The 20,524-nt window shown below is 42.4% G+C and overlaps 1 protein-coding gene across 6 annotated transcripts; it reads right to left on the bottom strand.

Annotated features, from left to right (window-relative positions):
- Nucleotides 1-2,998: 2,998 nt before the first annotated feature.
- calcoco1a (calcium binding and coiled-coil domain 1a) lies at nt 2,999-16,524 on the bottom strand. Of its 6 annotated transcripts, none has more exons than XM_061774084.1 (15): nt 16,323-16,523; nt 15,346-15,467; nt 15,164-15,266; nt 11,351-11,553; nt 11,051-11,263; nt 10,677-10,825; nt 10,529-10,598; nt 10,283-10,438; nt 9,686-9,940; nt 9,467-9,592; nt 8,768-8,863; nt 7,871-7,958; nt 7,458-7,717; nt 7,202-7,293; nt 2,999-5,026 (listed from the first exon to the last, which is right to left on the bottom strand). In XM_061774084.1, the coding sequence occupies exons 1-15, from the start codon at nt 16,516-16,518 to the stop codon at nt 4,999-5,001; spliced, it is 2,157 nt and encodes a 718-aa protein (XP_061630068.1). In that variant the 5' UTR covers nt 16,519-16,523; the 3' UTR covers nt 2,999-4,998. The 6 variants fall into 6 exon arrangements, with proteins under 6 accessions (XP_061630068.1, XP_061630088.1, XP_061630109.1 ...); XM_061774104.1 differs by having other exon boundaries at nt 16,350-16,523; XM_061774125.1 differs by having other exon boundaries at nt 15,346-15,510; nt 16,323-16,522.
- Between the last annotated feature and the right edge of the window lie 4,000 nt (nt 16,525-20,524).

Below are 20,524 nucleotides of genomic sequence, written 5' to 3'. Positions count from 1 at the left end.
CGATAACCGTCCGCATCACTGCAGACGCTGCACCGATCCGCCTGTTGTTCTCCCGCTCCATTCTTCCGTCACTCGTCTACAAAACCTCTTCACTTCAAAATAAAAGTCCAATGTTTATGGTTGCGCCACCCTGATATTCAGGAAATGTAAATTGCTGGACAAAATATTTGCAGTTATTATAACAGCTTTATAACTATTGATATTTTGGGGGAAATAATAAATAAAAATAGTAATAAAAAATAAAAAGACTTCAAACAAAGTTTTATTTTTACCTCATCATGATAAAAATGATTTTTTTTGTAGTTTTCTTAGTCTGCTCACTTGCTCGGAGAGTTGTATCACCTAACATCTAAAGTGTTTGAGGCCAAAACATAAAAAGAATGTATTTGAATTTACTGGAAAATGTATGAAAAGAAATAGGTTTAACAGAATCAAGTGATAGATGTCATAGTTTTTGGTTTTGTTTAAATAATTGACTCAGACACAAAAATATGCATGTCATGTCGTTGACCCTTTAACAGAGGGGTGTCAAACTCATTTTGTCACGGGCCACATTGCAGATACGGTTTTCCTCGGGGGGCCATTATGATTGTAAAACCATATCAATGTTTAATTGCCTCATCATATTATTACACAGACAACAAATTGATGGATAACTAGTTTTGAAATCAGAAGTCGAGGATAATGGTTTGTTCAACTATTGTTCAAGTAACTGTAAAAGGGGTTTGGAGGCAAAACATGCTTACAATAGTTCATTACTATTTATTACATATGAAGATACAAAAATTGGGAACAGATTTTAGCAAGAATCATGGAAGTTGGCACACACGATTGGCTTCCGCGGGCCACCTAAAATGATGTGGCGGGCCGGATCTGGCCCCCGGGCCTGGAGTTTGACACCTGTGCTTGAACACAATATTAACCACTGTAGAATGAAGTAAAACTGCTCACCCTTTGAAGAGACATCTGCTAACATGAGTACAGTATTGCTGAAATTAATGAGGATACATACTGTGCTGCCCATCTTGAGCTTTGTGGTTGTGTCATTGGTGTGTATGCACTCATTCAATAATTACATACTCACCATAGTTGCTTGTGAAATAATACGATACACATTTTCAACTGTTTGTTGAGAAATCATTTTCAAGATCGCCATGATGGTTTTACGCGTTGTATAGCTGCCAGAAAGCGTTGGAGCTGCATGCTGTTGACATTAGCATATTCTTGGGAGAAATCGATTGCACATTGCATTTCCGATCGAACGAATTGAATTGCTCATATTACTCATCAGACTGCTTCAATTTCAATTTGTTTTTCTTTTTAATTGTCATCACAATTGTTGCTCCCAAGAAAAAGCAAATACAATATTCTTGTGGAGTTAATGCTGTAGATCATAGGTGTCAAACTCAAGCCCCGGGGGCCAGATGCGGCCCGCCACATTATTTTATGTGGCCCGCGAAAGCAAATCATTTTTGCTAAGATCTGTACCCAAAGTGTCATAATAATAAACAATAATGTTGAGATATTGCATTCTTCTGTTACCAAAGCCTTCTTCTACAGTAACTTCAAGAAAATACTTGAACAAACTATTATCCTTGTCTTTCCAAAGTAGTTGTCCCTAAATTTGTTGTGTAATGGTAATAATATGATTTGATGATTCAACATTTATATGGTTTCACGGTCCTCTGAGGGAAATCATAACTACAATGCGGCCCGAGACAAAAATGAGTTTGACACCCCTGCTGTAGATGCTCAAGAGATTTGAGCTCCAGTTTTGTTTGACTTTTAAGACATTTTCTTTTGGTTGACCTCCAAGTTGGACCACTTATGAGTTAGGTTAGGAGGTTCTGTTGTATATTATTTAACCTATGTCGTGAGCAGAATAAATGCAAACAGCAGCAACAGCAGTGAAGTGGTTGACTAATAAAACTCATTGAAGTATTGCGAGAGGAATCTTTTGACATTTGACCCTGATAAAGTCCTGGAACGGAGGTGTGACTGCAGCTCGATGTGACATGAAGACATGGACCAACCTGAAGCTGAATACAAGACAGATGTACGAGTCAAACAGTACGTTGGCTGCACTCGGGTGGCAGCGGGGGTCGTTACGTGTGACGCGACATCATTTTACAGCTCCTGCTTGGGTCAGAGCAGACAGAAAGGACGTGCTCCTCATTTGTTACACATGCTTCGAACCCGCCGAGGGTTGCGGCTCAGTCAAGGGAAAAGAGAGGAGAGGTGAGGGGAAGGTGAGGAACGTTCTCAAGTGCAAAGACCATAAATTTAACACCTTCCCCTGTGTGTGTGTGTGTGTGTGTATGTGAGCGCGGGCCATCTTAAAGAAAGGGTAATGGAACAAGTGATGGAGAAGCAGGCGGAGAGGAGAGTCAGGATGGAGGGTGTGCCAGCAGGGAGGAAAATGAAGGGAGAGGAAATAAACAAGGCCCAGGTAGAGGGAATAGGTGATTTGGGCAGGAGGAGGCAGGATCATAAAAAAAAAAACTCAGCGATGTGTTCTGGCCTCTGGCTCTTTCATATCTTTTACATTTCTAATTAAAAGAGATAAAGAGTGAGGGAGTCATCAATCCCACAGTGATTTCCCAGTTAAGGTTTTAGAGGGGGCTGTAAACTAGGCAGCCCGGCATCATTGATTTTATAATTAGCTATCGTCACCCCACACTCAAGACCGAGGGAGTGTGCTTGAGAAGAAATTCAAAGGGGAAAAAGAAAAAAGGGGCAACCGTCAAGTGGAGCAGCGAGGCGTGAGGATGAAGATGATGGTGAGGATGAGGTCGGCCGTGAGGGGGGAAGGTGGTGAAGCCACAGGGAGCCCCCCCCCCCCCACCCCCCCCGACAAGTGTGTTTGAAGCAGACAATGAGCCAGAAGGGAATGTAGCAGCAGTGAGAAAAGAAATGGCACAGTTAATTGCCGGTGAAATGTCACGCCAGGATCCAAATATTGCCATGATCTTTGGCCAGAATAAGACATTATGCCCAATAATGGATACATAAACCATTTTATTATACAAGAACCCCAGCCCAAAACCTGTTACATGGCTGATAGAAAGAAAATACATGGCGTAAACAAACCGTAACTATCGGAGCTTTATTGCGATGTGACGACCTCGAAAAAAAGTTGCGTTACAAACACAAGCGTACTGTACATGTAGTGTGCTTTTAAAACCATTTCAAACATGAAGGATGAACACCAGAATAAAACACTGACAGTGAGACATTGGCCTACTAAACTGGCTCACAATTCCCAGTTATGACTTTTTCAATAATCCCACAGAAGATGATTAAACATTAAAATCCATTTCTTGTGCACATTATTAATCCATTTCCCTTCTAGCTTCAGTTCAATACACTGTTATTCTTCCCTTGCATTAAAACAAATGCTGAAAAATATCTCGATAGAAAATCTTGATAAAGTCAAAGAAAAAAAGTGTTGCTATATGTAAACACAACACACAATATATAAGGATTAAGATAAAGATGAAAACACATTACGTGTACATATTAGGGATGGGCATTTGGCTACATTTCTTTGATTGACTCAGGAGAAAAGCAAGTTGTAAATTGTGATCTCTCTTTGAATTTTCTGAACTCCTGCTTCGAGGGAAACACTGCCATAGTGTTGTTGGATGTCCCGGAGCTGACATTATTATTATTATTATTATTATATTTTTTTTTAGACAACAAATTAGCTGAGACTGAATCAGCAGCACCTCTGCGGGTTGCAGCCAAGACGTGCACTCGAATTTCCCGCAATTGCTTCTTCACAACATGATCTCTTCCACGCAATCAACTGAATTCTCAACAATTAAGTGAGTTGATTGACGAATCTGCCCATCCCTAATCCATGTAAAAACTTCATACGAATACCATAAAAACCTTAGTCTAGTGAAAACAAGGTGCAAAATCAGCACAGAAATTTATAAGCATCAAGGTTTCTTAGCCAAGTGCGGCAATTTCTTTGAAATCACCTAAATTTAGCGTAATTGCAGCACAACTGGTTTTCATTACGAATACAAAATCTAAAAAAATGCATACAGTATTGATGAAAAGATAGGCAGCCATTTTTACTAGGCAGCAATTTTTACTAGGCAGTATCTTGCCACGCGCCTCAGGGAACACGCTGACAGCATGTGATGATGTCGGTATCCATAAAGAAGATTTTCTTTCATCTCTTTAATTATTTACGCCCAAATTTAGAGCTGTGTGAATGTGAATTAAGACGAGAAGATTGTATTAAAACCTCCCTATGAGCAGCAAGGAAATGCTAGTCCAGCTGGCCTAAAATGAAAGCAGCAAAGTTAGAATATTATGAATACAAAGTTTCTGTCAACTTCAATCTGTTCAACAAGCGTTTGATTGCAAAAACATCTTGGAGCGCCGCGGCAACTCCAAATTTTTACTGCGCGCTCATCAACTGCTAACGTGTCTAAGAAAGTGCATTTTAAAATCTTAGTCCAGGAGTAAATGGAGGAGCGATATAACGTCACAGCACTTGCCTTACTGCTAAAATAATTCCGGCTCGATGCTGTGTCAATCCTTTATGCTGTCATGAATCGCATTCAAAGCTGCGATGGGGAGAATTTAATGCTTGCGAGGGAGCTTTGCCATGATTTTCAGCGGGGCCCGGCCCTGCACAAAACATCATAATTACGGTGCCTGTCATGACTCCTAATCACAAATGTCATAAAAACGACATAACATCCGCTGTAAAGCTCTCCACGTAGCAATGATTCAACTGGAAGCATTCAGCTCCAACCTGCGAAGCGGAGCCTACACACCCGCTCTGTCCACCTGGGCCAGCGTCTTACGGCTGCCATAAACGAACGCTTGACCTGTTTTGTTTTTTTGTCACAACAGTGTAGAGGGCGAAATGGAGGAAGATCGCATATAAACGTTGAGTCCGTGGAGAAAGAATGTCAAAACGAAAAAAGGAGCTTCTTCTCACGTGCGGGACGGGACGGTCCGCTCCGCTCCGCTTGGTTACCATAGCGATGTGTCGGACAGATCGCTGGTGGGAAGGGGCGGGGGCGTGGGGGACACAAGAGCACAGTGAGCACAAGTGCGAGAAATGCACAGTGTGGTTGCAAAAGGTTAGACGGAGGGAGTGTCTGAGAGGAAAAGCGAGGGCTTTAATGATGCTGAAAATTGGCCCGTGACGACGCTACACCCCCGCAGGTAAATCATTGCTACGGCCCGCTGTCAACTTATCTGTCCCCTTGTCCTCCCATCTCGGCCCTCCCCCGCCCCCTCCCCCCCAACTGTCTCAACCCTCTGCCTCAACTTCTTTTACGAGCACATATTCAAAACTTTCATCTTCTGGCCATACTCACCCTGTCACCATAAATAATTGCTGGCGTTTTGTCTGTGTGCATTAGTGAGCTCGGAATTCATTGGAGAAGTCTTTTTTTTCTTTTTTTTTTTGTGTGAGGCCAGATGTGTGAGGTACAATTTAGTGGAGGCACTTAATTCCACCATTTTGGGATTCTTTATTCTTTTTCGACACTATATTTCAAGGAGAAATATGTTACTTTTTACTCGGCTACGTCTTCCCGCTGGCTGGGTTCACTAATTACTTTGCGGAGTGAGGTTGTACACACAAATCAAGTGGCGGGCTCATAAAGTGTGATGCATTGCTCATGTTTAAATCAGCCACCGTGACAGAGGGCACATTTGTAGGCTTCTTCAAAAGAAATGTTCATTTTAATATGGTCTCAATAATGCAAATCTAAATTCCTTCACTTTAAATCTTCAACTGTGCTACATTGGTAACGTCTGACCTTGGCCTTCAATGGGAGGGCAATGCAGGACCGACCTTGAAGCTGCTCTAGCTCATACAATGTACTGTATGTTTTTGGAACCATTTCTGCTTTCAGAGGCTATAACGGCTAAATAGTCATATAACTGGCGATATCAAATACCTCCAACGATGCGGGAGTGTGGAGGCCGGTGAGTGAGTAACCATAACATACCGAAATCTCAACGTTGTGCGATTATTGCTGCAGTATTGTTAGATACATAAAAGTACTGTACAGTGGATAAACGTCTACCCACCCCTTTTTGTGACTTTTCCACAACTCATGTGACCTCTGCCTGTACAACTCAACTATATGTTAAAAAAAAAAAAAAAACATTTCAAGAGGTGAACTAAAAATTCACAGCTCATATAATTTGGTTGCACACCTGTGGGTATTTTTTGAATCAACCAATCAAATTCAAACCCATATTTAATGGAAGTCAGCACACACCTGCCACAATTTTAAGTGATTTACTCCAAATAAAACTCAAGATGTTCTGGCGCCAGTTCCAGCTGAAGAAAAACATACTCAAAGCTTGATGCCGCCGCCACCATGCTTCACTGTAGGTATGGTGCTCATTTGGTGATGATCAGTGCTTGCTAGCGCCAAACCTGCCTTTTGGAATTATGCCCAAAAACCTTAGTTTCATCGGATCATAGAAACATTTTGTCACGTTGCGTTTGGGATATTTCAAATGTGTTTTCTCTGAAGTCTCACTCGATTAATTACAAATTTGAATTTAAGATTCATCTTTCTATACTCATAAGGCCCCGTTTTATTTATTGATGTATACTTACTGATCGATAATGCTAGCTTCATTCATATCACGTTTGTACGTTACTGTTTGTGGGATATAGTTCGGGGCAACTTAAATATCTCTTTTGATAATTATGCTGCCTAACCAAGAGCTGCTGCTAAAACTGTATTCCATTGTTCTGCATCAATGACAACAAATATCTTTTCTATTCTATTGAGTATATTCCTGGGAGGCCCTCACTGTGGCGTTTGCTCGGGTTATATACTTACTGCCTTGGCTTAAAGGCAAAATAAGAAGAAATGTTAAGTTTTTGCTGCACACATGCTTTACTTTATGTATTATCATATAGCCTATTATCTAGTAGAACAACTACATACATCTACAATCAATAAATAATACTTGCAGCAGGAAATCTGTCATTTTATCTTATTGTTATTATTTTTTGGGGGGGAGGTATTAAAAGCAAAGTAGGTATACAAGCCACTGAAATGAAGCACTATACTTTAGTAAGTGTGCTTTGACTTGAAAATTATTGTTTGACATTTGAATACATTGCATTTAAATTTGAATGCATTGCGTGGTTTTATACTTGGGGTGAGTGCACGTTCCCAGAATTGTGTTGGTGTTTTACCTTAGAACTGTGTCCGTGTGATCAGAAAGCAGTGCCATTTCTTCTCCGTAGCTGTGTCTTCTTCCGCATTGAAGCGGATCAGGTTCTTCCTCCTACACACGCACACGGTTATTAACAATCTGACTAACACATAAGCATTCTAATTGCTCATCGGGTTGATGATAGCCAACGATCCACTGGCTGTGTTGGCAGGTGTGGCGGCATATGCCATTTTCAGTATCACACATAACAATTCTGTTCAGCTTTTGGGTCTCACCGAATCCGAGCTGTGCGCCAGAGAGTCGGGTCCAGGCTGGCACGGCGAGGAAAGAGGAGCTGGCTGGCTGATAACCACAAGACTCCTCTCCATCTCCCGCGGGGACGGCGGAGGGGTGGTGAGGAGCGACGGGCTCGGCCGTCCCTGCTCGCACAGGCTGTAGTTTCCGAGAGGTCTCGTTGGATGGAGAGGCTGATAGGCCTCCGGGTCGTCATCCTCTGACACATCTGACAAATCTGACAAGGCGTCGTCGGGACACCCTAGACGACAGGAACACAAGCGGAGATTGCTGCCCGAGTCAGGCCACTCGCAAGGCGTTGCGAAGGCTATTTAGCGTTGTCGTTGAATGAAAGTTAGCACTTTTACTGTTCCCATCTGCGGGGTGTTGGGCAGATTAATGTGGCTTCATTCACCTGTGGAAGCGGCGGGGGAAGCGCGCCACTTGGCACTGGCTGCTGTTCCCATCTTTTGCTCCAACTGACAGATGTAGTCCATCAAGTCCTGTCGTGGGGGAAACAGCCATCATTGCACACAGCGGGACGGGCCTTCCATAATCACAGCTTCAGTAGCTAGTGCTCTCATAACCCCCATATGTCTGCCACATAAAGTGGACACGCACACTACGCAATACGCTGTGTTTGCTGTTAGGCAAACGGGCACTTTACAACTACTACTAGACGTCAAACATTATTCCACTTGAGAGATTTATCATCTGCCACCGACAACGTCCATTGTGGCACAATGATGAGCGTTTACATAAAGCGGACTGGCATTTTTCAAAACATTGGCCGTCGACACCACGTAAGTGGCGGGCCAAGCGAGAGCGGTTAGGTACCGACAAAACTGTGCAGGCATTTTAGCAGCAGCACTGACTGCCCTGAAAAACACTGATTTATATTATGCCATAAAAGTTTTATATTGCTCAATAACAGCTAAAAAGACAACAACGGCCTCAAAGATGCCCAACTTCTGGGACATTTGCAAGAACAGTATGCTCGTGTACATTATCGTGCCACTTCAATCATTGATTGCTTTATTAATAGCAATGATGTCGCTATTTGGAACTTGAGAGAGTGATACAAAATGTTACCTGGACTAAATTTAAAGCTGATAATGACTGCAGTTGAATGAAGTAGCAGTTTAATGGGAGTAACTAGTCTCAAGAAAGGGGGGGGGGGAACAACCGCTATTTATTTGTTAATCCATACAAGCCATTAAGTAGCCTCTGGATCTTATCAGCTGATTACAAAGAGAACATAAACGGAGCATTAAGGATATTCAAGCACTGTGGCAACTGGACTAGTTGTTACTTTTGTCTCAGAAAGCAGGTGCTCCTTCTCCTTCTGGGCAACCCTCAGGCTGGCCTTCAGCTCCTGAAGCTCCCTGCACATTTCACTCAGTTGGACCTAAAAATGCCATAAGAAAATACAGGACTGGTCAGATTTTCTCCAAGAGTGTAGCGCTATGCTCATTCCAAGTGACTGGAACTTTACTTGTATGCTTTGCTTGCGTGTACTGATTCCCACTGTTGGGGTCGTTCACTTTCTATGCAAACGAGTTCAGGGTTCACCATTCCAAAAATCAACTAATTCAGTTCAGAATTAAAAATCTTGAACTGAGTTCACCGTTCCCAAAAAATGAACTACTTTGTGGTTCTTTCATCCCAATATGTTGCTGACAGGCTATTTCCTTCAAATACTGCCATTTCATTTCCTCCTATTTGCCAGCCATTCAGTCCACATTCTGCAGCTTTCATCCTACAATCTCGGAAACCTGAGGAATAACCGGTTGCTTGAAGTCTTTTTTAAGCTGATGTTGACCCAACATTAACTTCGTTGTTGTTGTTTCTTGAATTATAGCAAAACAATTGTGTGGAACCAGTAGAAAAGAAATGATTTGTTATTTTGTTGAGTTCTCTCATTGATTTCATGAGTATGAGTATATAAAAGGAGTATTCTTTTGAATAGGTGTGACAGTTGACAAGATGATCACTTTGTCGTCTATCTCACCCGGTTGCAATCCTTTTCTCTCCCAAGCTCTACCTCCAGCTTCACTCTCTCTGTCCTCTCGTCCTGGAGCTTTTCCTCCATCGTCTGCATCTCGGCTGTAAGGTTCTCTAGATGCTCATGCTCCTTCTGCCAGAGCAACAAACCCATCGTGACATTGAAAAAAAATAAATAAACAAGTGACACAAAAGAATGTATTCTAAGTGAGTCCATCCACTGTACCTCAGAGGTCCGCTGAAGACTTTGCTTCTCCTGAGCCCACTGTGCTCTGCCTTCTCTTAGGGCAAGACTGGAATCTGCTAGCTGCAGGGTTATCTGGGCAGCTTGAAGGCGGGCCTGATGCAGTTCGGCCTGCCCGCGATCTCTTTGGGCTACTATGGCGCTTAAATCATTCTTCAGGCCCTCCACGGCGCGCTCGCTCACATCCAGACGCTCTCGCATGCTCCTCATCTCCCTCAGCATTGCCTCGTTCAACGCCTGACAACAAAGACAAAATAATGCTATCAGACTTACTTGCTGCAAAATACCCGTTGTGACGTGAAATAAGACTTGTTGATGAGGCGTGTGGAATTTGGCATCGATATGTCAAATGTTTGCCACATCACAATAGGACATCCAATTTGTAGTTGTTCTTCCCTTACACTGCTTCTGGAAAGACTTTCTGTTCTGTACAGGCCAGGCAAATTATTCAACACCAAACTCATCCAGGAATGCCGTTCCAGACCTCGCTTTGTGCACTGGACCAGTCCTACTGATTCATGTCTTTTCATTTTCATACAATAGAGTGCATGTGTTGTGCCCATTTGGGTTTCCAGAGACCTCTTTCCTGTGGGCTGTGGTGAGCTTCTGGGTGAGGCTGCTAATGCTGTTCTGGAGTTGCAACACACTGGTGTCTCTCTGGGCCAAAGAGTTCCTCAGGCCCTGGAACTCCTTGGACAAACGTCGAAGATCGCCCTCCGTCTCTTCCAGCTTGGTCTAAGCAGCGACCATACAACCATACAGGTGGGAAAAGTAAGAAAAACAAGGCAGACACACACTAAGTCTAGTAATTATACGAGAAAGCACCTGCAGTGTCTTTCTGCCACTCTCCTCTTCTTTCCAGTGGGCTGCTGTCCTTTTAGCTTTTTCTTTTATCCTGCACACATTTAAGAGGACTTACAGAGTTGTGTAAAGATGTTTCTCTTTTTAAGAAAAGGTAAGAATAGTGACTAACCTTTCCAACTCTATCTCTCGTTCCAGAGCTCTCTGTGTCAGAGTTTTGATGTCTTCCTCCAGTTGTTCAATTTGCAATTTGTTGGCCTCTCTCATTTCCAATAAAGCACTTTTTTCTTCTGTAAGACATTCCCCTAAAGCCACGTCCTCCTTAAGAGACCACAGGCAAACAAAATGGTAGTTGTTTGTTGCATGTGTATTCTACTTACAACGAATCTGTATTTTTCATGTCTAACTTACATCAACCATTTAAACAACTCAGTTCTTCTATCAAATATTCTGCCTTGACAAGGATAACAATGCTCAGTTTACAGTTGACGCTGTCAGAAGTCATTTTGGATCTTATTAGCTGTTGTGGGTAGTCTGTGAATATACCTTCTGCTTCCTCTCCACCTCCTCCATCTTTTCCTGGCTCCTCTTCAGCTCTTCCTGCAGCCTGCTGATGTCGGTATCAAGGTCTCGGCGAAGTCTGCTCCAGGCGACCCTCTCTCTGTTGAAGCCTTCCCTCTCTTTCTCCTTTTGCTCTCTCGCCGCCTCTTGCATCTGCAGCAGCTCAGCCCGCTCTCGCAAACATTCCTGCAGTCGGCCCTGTCGAGAGAAAGAAAAAAAAAAAAGTTGTCACTCAAAAGAATCTCCAGTCTATTCACTATGCAGCTTTGTAATTGTTATTTTCACCTGCAGTAGTTCAGCCCGAGGTACGACCAGCAGCATATCTGTGCCCTCTTCCTCCCCGTGTGGCTCCTCCTCAAGGGTCACCAGCTCCTCCAGGGGTTTTGGGGCACAGAATGTGAATTTAGAGCTGCGGGAGCAAACTTCCCCTTTCGCATCGACATACACAAATTCATACTCTTGGGCACTCGGCTTGGGAAGGTAGGATGCTAGAAAGGGGTTGATGAGATCAAAATCACACAGCTTAGCTTAGTTTCCAGCATCTTAGTTGCGCAATCTATCAATACTGACTACAAAATCAGTGTTAAGCATTTTACAAGATGCGCAATTTTTAATGACACTTTTATAAATAATATAAAAATATGCAAATGTATTCTAAACACTAATGACTATATAGGCTCTGTAGGTTTTTAATGGTGGTAACTGTACTGCATTATACAGAGGTATATTAATTTAACTTTTTTATTATTATGGGAACAGTGTAGTTCTGCAGTTGAGCGAAACTATCATACTGAGAGTTCTTAAATGATCAAAACGAGCATTGTTATCGTCCTTGTGACAGCAGAATTTATGTTACAGCTGTTCGATTGGCTTTCATTAGTGTATGCGGATTGAGTAGTGACGATGCACTCTCTGATCATTTGAAATCCCCAAACTCTTTACATTTTATTGAAGGTATGTTCCCTATAAAAAACAATGTAAGACTGGAGTATATTAGCTAGGGTGAAGTACCTTCAAAAAAAAAAAAAAACAAGGACCAAAAATGTATAAATAGAGGCACTTTAGCACCAATGTCGTTTTGAACCACTGGGGGCAACAGACATTAAATGAGTCAAGTGCGCAAATATTGTCACTACCTTCCTTTGAATTGGTTCATACTATCATTCCTCATTTGGGAGCTGTGAAATATCAAGAATAACCGTGTAAAATGGCAGCACCTTAAACAGTGTCCTGCTAGTAACAAATCCTAATGTGTGGTTGGTTAAAGTGACAGCAGGATGAGACTATTAATCCCACAGCGGAAAAATTCTCTTGAAGAAAATATAATGCATGACAGGCTAAACTGATAGCCCCATTCCCTGATTTGTCTTGCGCGTGTTTTAAACACGCTAATCACTTTCACTGGAACTAAGGGGCCAAGCCCAGATCGTGAAAAACAACCCCACACCATAATCCGAACACGTCTCCACTGCTCTAGAGTCCAGCGGTGGCGCGCGTTACACCACTGCTTCCGATGCCTTGCAATTGCACTTGGTGATGTACGGCTTGGATGCAGCTGCTCGGCCATGGAAACCCATTCCATGAAGCTCTCCACGCATTGTTCTTGAGCTAATCTGAAGGTCACATGAAGTTTGGAGGTCTGCAGCGATTGACTCGGCAGAAAGTGGGCGACCTCTTCCCACTAGGCGCCTCAGCATCCGCTGACCACGCTCCGTCAGTTTACGTGGCCTACCACTTCGTGGCCTGAGTTGCTGTCATTCTCAAACGCTTCCACGTTCAAATAATACAGCGGACAGTCAACTGTGGAGTATTTAGGAGCGAGGAAATTTCACGACTGGACTTGTTGCACAGGTGGGAACCGATCACAGTTCCACGCTTGATTTCACTGAGCTCCTGAGAGCGACCCATTCTTTCACTATTGTTCGTATAAACAGTCTGCATGCCTAGATGCTTGTGATTACAACACCTGATTCTGATTATTTGGATGTGTGAGCGAATACTTTTGGCAACGTAGCGTACTGTATATAAACAAAGTCTTTCAAGACAAGTAGCAATGTGAACATGAAAATTTGCATCCAAAACTGCAAGACTAACATTACTAACCATTCAGAAAAATCCCCCAGCTGTAAACACTTAAGTATTATAAAAAGAAAAAAAAGAAAACTTTTGGGCAATAGAGAAAACGAACATAGCGAGAGACTTTTGGCATCAAAACTTCCCATTGCGCGATGAACGAAAAGTGAAGTATAACTTATTTGAAACAGTGCTGTCCTTTCCTATGTTGGAAAGGAAGCACCTTTTCATCTTTCCTTGATGTATTCCAACAAAGACCAAGGAAAGGTGGCATAATGAATGGTTATGAGATTTTAACTTTCCAAAGAGGCCCTCTGCCCCCTTCTGTTGTATTGGCATTGGCAACACATGGAGAGCATTTGGTAGTTTTTTGTTTGTGTGCGTCTTGCTTTGTTTTAAAGTTTCCTAAATGTGCCGTTTCTGCCATAAGGTGGAAAAAAAAAAAATAAAATACTGGCAGAAAGGGGCTTCCTTTCCCGAATCAAAAATATATATAAAAAAAAATATATATATAATATATATATATATATTTTTTTTTTATTTTATTTTATTTTACTGTCTGGAATGGGCTTCCATTGCTATGTAGGTCAAGCTAGTCATAGCTTTGTAAAATCTATCTATCCATCCACATTGATTTCAGGGTCACCTCACCTTTCGGTATAGAATTCTTGTTTTCTTTCGTTTTTTCACAGAATGTTTTTTTCCCCCCATTTTCTTCTTGATGTAACCACGGTCCCGCCTGCTGAAGTGACTACATCACTTGAGTGAGAAATAAGATTCTCTGGTTTGATGAGACAAGATAGAACTTTTTGGCCTTAATTTTAAGCGAAAACCAGGCATTGCTCATCACCTGTCCAATACAGTCCCAACAGTGAAGCATGGTGGTGGCAGCATCAATCAAGATGATTGCGGCCAAGTACAGGGATATCCTGGACGAAAACCTTCCCCAGAGTCCTCAGGACCTCAGACTGGGCTGAAGGTTCATCTTCCAACAAGACAATGACCCTAAGCACACAGCTAAAATAACGAAGGAGAGGCTTCAGAACAACTCCGTGACTGTTCTTGAATGGCCCAGCCAGAGCCCTGACTTAAACCCAACTGAGCATCTCTGGAGAAACCTGAAAATGGCTGTCCACCAACGTTCACCATCCAACCTGAAAGAACTTGAGAGGCTCTGCAAGGAGGAATGGCAGAGGATCCCCAAATCCAGGTGTGAAACACTTGTTGCATTCCCAGAAAGACTCATGGCTGTATTAGCACAAAAAGGGGCTTCTACTAAATACTGAGCAAATGGCTGTGTGATATATATCCTGTTTTTCTTTTTTGTTATAAATTTGCAAACATTTCAACAATTCCGATTTTTTTGGTCAATATGGGGTGCTGTGTGTACATTAATGAGGGAAAAAAAATTTACTTTAGCAAATGGCTGCAATATAACAAAGAGTGAAATATTTAAGGGGGTCTGAATACTTTCCGTACCCACTGTGTGTGTGTGTGTATATAAGTATGAACAATGGCCTAAATATTATGATCCAATAAAGGAGCAGAATTACAAAAATTCCTTTTCAAAGATATTAACCGTCACTTGTCTTGACACAGTCAGCAATGTTAATTTAACAATTTATTACTGGAGTGCACCTGTACTGCACCATTCACGCTGATGATTATATTGTAAGATTAATCCCTTGGACTGTGTCACCTGCCTCAAAACTGTAAAAAAAAAAAAAAAATGAATGCACAACTTTTGATACAGTGCTTGTTTTGTAATATATTATCAAATTGCTAATTTTCCCATTGTGCCATTAATATCGGTTATTATATATTCTCACCACATTATTAACGCACCAAATGAGGTGTCAGGTAAATGTATTATTGATTATTATATAAATGTAGTAGTTCGTTGTTGTCCAGCTGCATTTTTTACCTTAACGTTAGTAGCCGTTTTCAAATGCAGTCATTCATAGGAACATATACTCTGTTGGTATTGTCTAATTATGGGATTTCATGGAAAGGAAACACAAGTACCCTGAAATTGAACACAACAGTTGACCTCTGTTCGTTCTTGACAGTCGGCTGGGGCCAGTGCCCACACAAACGTGTGGTACTCCGTCACTGATGACCATCCCGCCTGTAGATAAAGGAGTATGTTGCAGTGGCATACATGTAGTGTACTGTGAATTTGTGGCAGTGAGCAGATGGGACGGTACCTTGAAGAGCCCGACCCAGTCACTGCTGGCCCAGTTGTGCTGTGAGCTCAGTGTGTAGTGACAGTCCACTCTGCTCTGAGGGAAGTAACTGCAGCCCACGTTTCTAAACTCCACCAACGCCACTGTTTCCATGGTAACACAACACAAAGGCGCTGTGTTTTCACCCTGCAATTTAGGAGGTGGGGGTCACAGTGCAATGGTTTCAATGGTGTTTACACACAACAAATCGAAATCGACAAGTGCAGTCAACGAGTTGAAGAACGCAGGAGTCGACCCGTCGGCGTAAGAAGATATGCTCTCTCCTTTGGGAGCACGTTCTAGCGAAGGACAGTACAACTAAAAAGCCCAGTGACAGCAGGGTATTTCAGCAACCTGACATATGACACATTTCTCACCAGGGCTATTTCGGTCATATAAAGACTTAAAGGCCATTGTACACTGTTGACAAGTGTGGGAGTCCTCCAGCACGTGCGGGGTTGATACACCATGTGCACTTCAGCAATTCTTGCCCCCCAAACTTTGCCATTCAACTTAAACTTACAGAAGGCCTTTTAAATTTACTCAACATTTTTAGTCTGATTTATTTTATTTTTTAAACGCGATGCAATGCCAATTTTCCCCCAATCTATTTTACATCACGAATAGTTCTCCAAATTAAACAAACCATGGAGATCAAACTTGCCATAGTTTGAAAACTGCACAACATACGATGTCCTTGATGGCGTCGACAACGCGAGCCTGGTGACAGATGTACAGCTAGCTGCATGTTAGCGTAGCGAGGGTTCACGTTACACGGGACGAAGGTTGGAGGCCCGACAACAGTGCTGCATGTGCTCAATATTTGAACGTGCTGCGAACGCACAGAGAACTGACCAACACAGAGGAGGCCAACTTGCTTTGAAATTCTGTTTGAAGCGCGTGACAAAAACAAGCATCATGGACACTTAAACCGTATCTGCGCACTTATCGTGCCTCACCGTATCTTCTTATCTTATCTTCCTCACCTTGCACCGCCTTCACTTCGCAATCTGGGCGGCTTAATCTTGTACAAAATAACGACACAAACATCAAGAGCTGAGCTGGACAACCGCGTCCCTTCTGCTCGGACTGCGTTGCTCCACGACCCCCGAGAAACAATAACAAAAAGCAGCACAAGCGTGACAGGTTTCGCATTCTTCTGTGGACTTGTGGAAGTTGTAGTTTGTTGTTGCGCTCATCCGACGCCCGCAGTCTGCACTTTAAACTACAAATCCCAGAAATCTAAGTAGCGAAATGGAAGTGACGTCAGGCGTAATACGACGCCTCGCGTTGTTCTTCTCTGCGGAAGTCAAATTTGTTTGAGTCCGAGTTCTTTTAAACGACAACCTTGCCATTGTTTGGTTTTAGTGGAGGAAACTATAATCATGTAGACCCCTGGTGGAAAGCACTGAATATGAACACTGTCATTCTTTTTGTAAAACCTTTTCCAACCGCATGTATTGACGCCGTGTGACAATTTGTTCACTTTAAAAACCCTTTAACTACTTTTGACCATTGAGTATGGTGTTAGAACATGTTCACCTCATTTATTATTTGTTTTTAATTTTATTTGAAGAAGACTTAGAAACAACCAGTACTTTGAAGTCACTGTCAGGTAACTTTGAAAAGCTTAAAACGTGCTTTGCAAAAGAGGTTTTGGGTCCACCATAGCTGAGCTGTCGTGGATTATTTTTTACAGTACCGCTGCTGCACAGCAGATGGCAGTATACGATTTTCAGACCCAAATGCTTTCTGAAGAAGGCCTTAACATACAGAATTAAATATCCATCCATCCATTTTCTGAGCCGCTTCTCCTCACTAGGGTCGCGGGCGTGCTGGAGCCTATCCCAGCTGTCATCGGGCAGGAGGCGGGGTACACCCTGAACTGGTTGCCGGCCAATCGCAGGGCACATACAAACAAACAAACAAACAACCATTCGCACTCACAGTCACACCTACGGGCAATTTTAGAGTCTCCAATTAATGCATGTTTTTGGGATGTGGGAGGAAACCGGAGTGCCCGGAGAAAACCCAAGCAGGCACGGGGAGAACATGCAAACTCCACACAGGCGGGGCCGGGGATTGAACCCGGGTCCTCAGAACTGTGAGGCTGACGCTCTAACCAGTCGCCCACCGTGCCGCCAATAATAATAATAATAATAATAATAATAATAATAATAATAATAATAATAATAATAATAATAATAATAATAATAATAATAATAATAATAATAATAATAATCTAATACTGCAACACATTTTAATGCCAGATTTCAAATTCCATATGGGGCGTTTGTTTTGGGGGGGGGTTTTCATTTTGCATGTTTCAAGTAAAATGTCAAGTTGATTCATTGTTGTTTTTTTAACTCACAAAATTAGCACTTTTTTAAACTTGAATGTCTCATTGAAATTTATTGGGAGATCCAAATACAAATAGGAAAGGGAAAAGGCTGATATGAACTGGTAGTGTATTTTCAAAAATTTTGTGACGCATTTTCTACCTTTTCAATATATACTAGAACCAACGGCTGATGAGAATTCTGGAAGGTTTGGAATGAGAATGTTTTAAATGGTTTCAAATTGTACACACTAATGCATACAGCCTGATGTTCAATGGGGACCATGAAATGCATCAACCGTGAGCAAATGAGGAGAAATTACATTTCGAATTAATGTAACCCTGCATCAGAAACCTCATCTTAAATCATGTTGCTCATTTATAATTATAGTTATTGGTGTTCTCATCCAGTTTATAGCCTGCTTATTTATCTCTGCTCAACGAGCAGTCAATCCAGTCACACAGTACTTTTACTCCTCCTCAATTAGTAAATCCAGTTTGGCTAATTTGGTCTGCTCAAGACGCTATAAGGATGATTCAAGTAATTTTATGTCGATGGACAGTCGATGTTTAGTCCCCATAAATTGTGTTTAAGTGGATTAATAGTGTGCAGTCTCCATGTGAGCGAGTGGTACCACTCTGTGCAGCGGGATAATTAAATAGTTTGAACTGCAATGACTCGTTGATTCTGTTGTTGCCTGCCTTTATTGTGTTTGTGTGTTTGCTTGAGATTTGTACTACGTTGCAAGTTTGAATGCTCCTTTCTGTTCGGGAGGATTGCTTTGACTTTTAAATGATAAGAACGTTTGCGGGTTAGTTGGATTGTGTGAGGCTTCAGAGTAATCTGTAGACTGATTGTCCATAGAACGGCGTGCTCTCGTTCTGGCAGCTTACTGTTATGCCTCCTTTGACTGTCGTAAACACACACACACACACACACACGCACACATACACATTTTAGCATTAGATTCGACAAAAAAAAACAGTTATGGCACAAAAGTCTAAGTATGTTGTTTATCAGTGGCAGCACTATTACGCACCAATTTAATTCCTCTTGTCTGTTGATTTTATTTTCTTATTTTTATTGTATTTATTTCCAACCTGGCCTGGAATTCTTCTCAATATAAGAAAATGGCACAGCCCCTGAGTGCTACTGCAGTTTCATTACCTGCGGTGGTCATTCTGAATATAGCTTACCACATGTCTCATTCAAAGGGAATGGCAGGTATGTGTCACTAGCCATAAATTGTACATTGCCTCCAGACGTAATCAGTTGCCAAGGAAACCTCAAATGGGATTATGACCTTCTGTTGTGTGTAACCATTAGATTTGTCAACATCCAAGAGAAAAACATTAACATTTATGTCTGCCAGCAATTTATTCCCTCATCCTATTCACCCATTTGGTCTTGAATGCTCTTTTGCAGCAAACTAGTAACACACATAATTGCACTTTGCCCTCCACTTCAACAATCTGCAGCATTTTTGGTGAATTATTGGACATCAGTTTAAGGCGGGGTGATGCACGCAGTCAGACCCATGTCGTTATATATTCACGGAGAGGCAGTAGAATGATGGAAAACAAAGACGTACAGTCGGAGCGGAATGCCTCCAAATAGGTACCGGTGTAGGGGAGGGAGGAAATGGAGAAAAGGCTGACGGAGTTATTTAGTATGCACGACCAAGCTGCCCCATCTGCTTAGCGCAGCAGTCCCTGTCGTATAACTGTCTACAGGCCGTGGGCCACATAAAGAATGTCTCAGATTTGATGTAATTCCGCAAAATTAATGACAGCTTTACTCGGTATGGGCCGTGAGGGAATGATTAGTGTTTGATCGTCCATCTGATCAGTTCCCCTGGCTGGGTGCACGGGGAGGCACCACTTATATGCCGGCATTCAGCCTGTGGCCACCAGACACGCACCTATCCCAAACATCCCCCATTTGTCCCTTTTGGTGGCAGTTCCTGTTCCCATTTGACCAAAATGGACAAAGAATATGCCCGAACTCTGTGGCGTGGCCCTTCACATCAGAATGAACCTTATTTGAAAATATAATATAGATATCGGGTTTTAAACTGAGCTGCGCAGTATTTCCAAGGAAAGTGGGCCACACAGAAAGCACTTAAGAGAACTCAGAGGCCACACTGCGACCTTTTACAAGATATGCTTTACTGCGCTTGTGATTGGAATTGGGTATTAGTTTTTAAACGAGATGGGGAATGGATTGGGGTTTTGAGAGACGAAATTGATCCACGAATGTATTGCGCGAGTCGGGCAAGTAGAATTCCTCTCCTCCTTAATGCGGCCCCACCTCAGCCGGCCCAACCCCCAACCCTTTCCTCCTCCTAGGTTTACAAGCGATCGGGGCATTCTGTTTTACAAGTGAGCCTGGTGCGTCTCGGTGTGCTAGCAACATTAAAATTGAACCCGCCTTATCTGTGCGAAGCATGGGGCTTTACATCAGAGGCTGTCATGCCGCTGCCATGAGGCTCCGGTGAGTTTTTATGTAATGTTGTGCAGTCAAAAACCCAGCGGACAACTAAAGTGAACTGATAGATAAACAAGTGATTGAAGACATGGATGTTCGTTTGTAGAATGCATTGGGGGGGGGCAGTCCAACAGTTTACAATTGTTAACAAGGCCAAATCCAACACATGACAGGGATACATCTCCCAGCCAAATCAAATGTCATCAATGCTTGTAAACAGACTGATGGGGGTCATAGCGATTTTTGTGCTGAGTTGCATATGGCAAAGCAAATCTCCCATCTGACCATTAGAACACGGGTCCAGTACTAAGCATGTGGCGCCCAACTCAGCAAAA

The sequence above is a fragment of the Phyllopteryx taeniolatus genome, chromosome 1 (assembly GCF_024500385.1).
Source record: "Phyllopteryx taeniolatus isolate TA_2022b chromosome 1, UOR_Ptae_1.2, whole genome shotgun sequence".
Taxonomy (NCBI): domain Eukaryota; kingdom Metazoa; phylum Chordata; class Actinopteri; order Syngnathiformes; family Syngnathidae; genus Phyllopteryx; species Phyllopteryx taeniolatus.
This window is presented reverse-complemented; position numbering and strand designations above follow the sequence as displayed.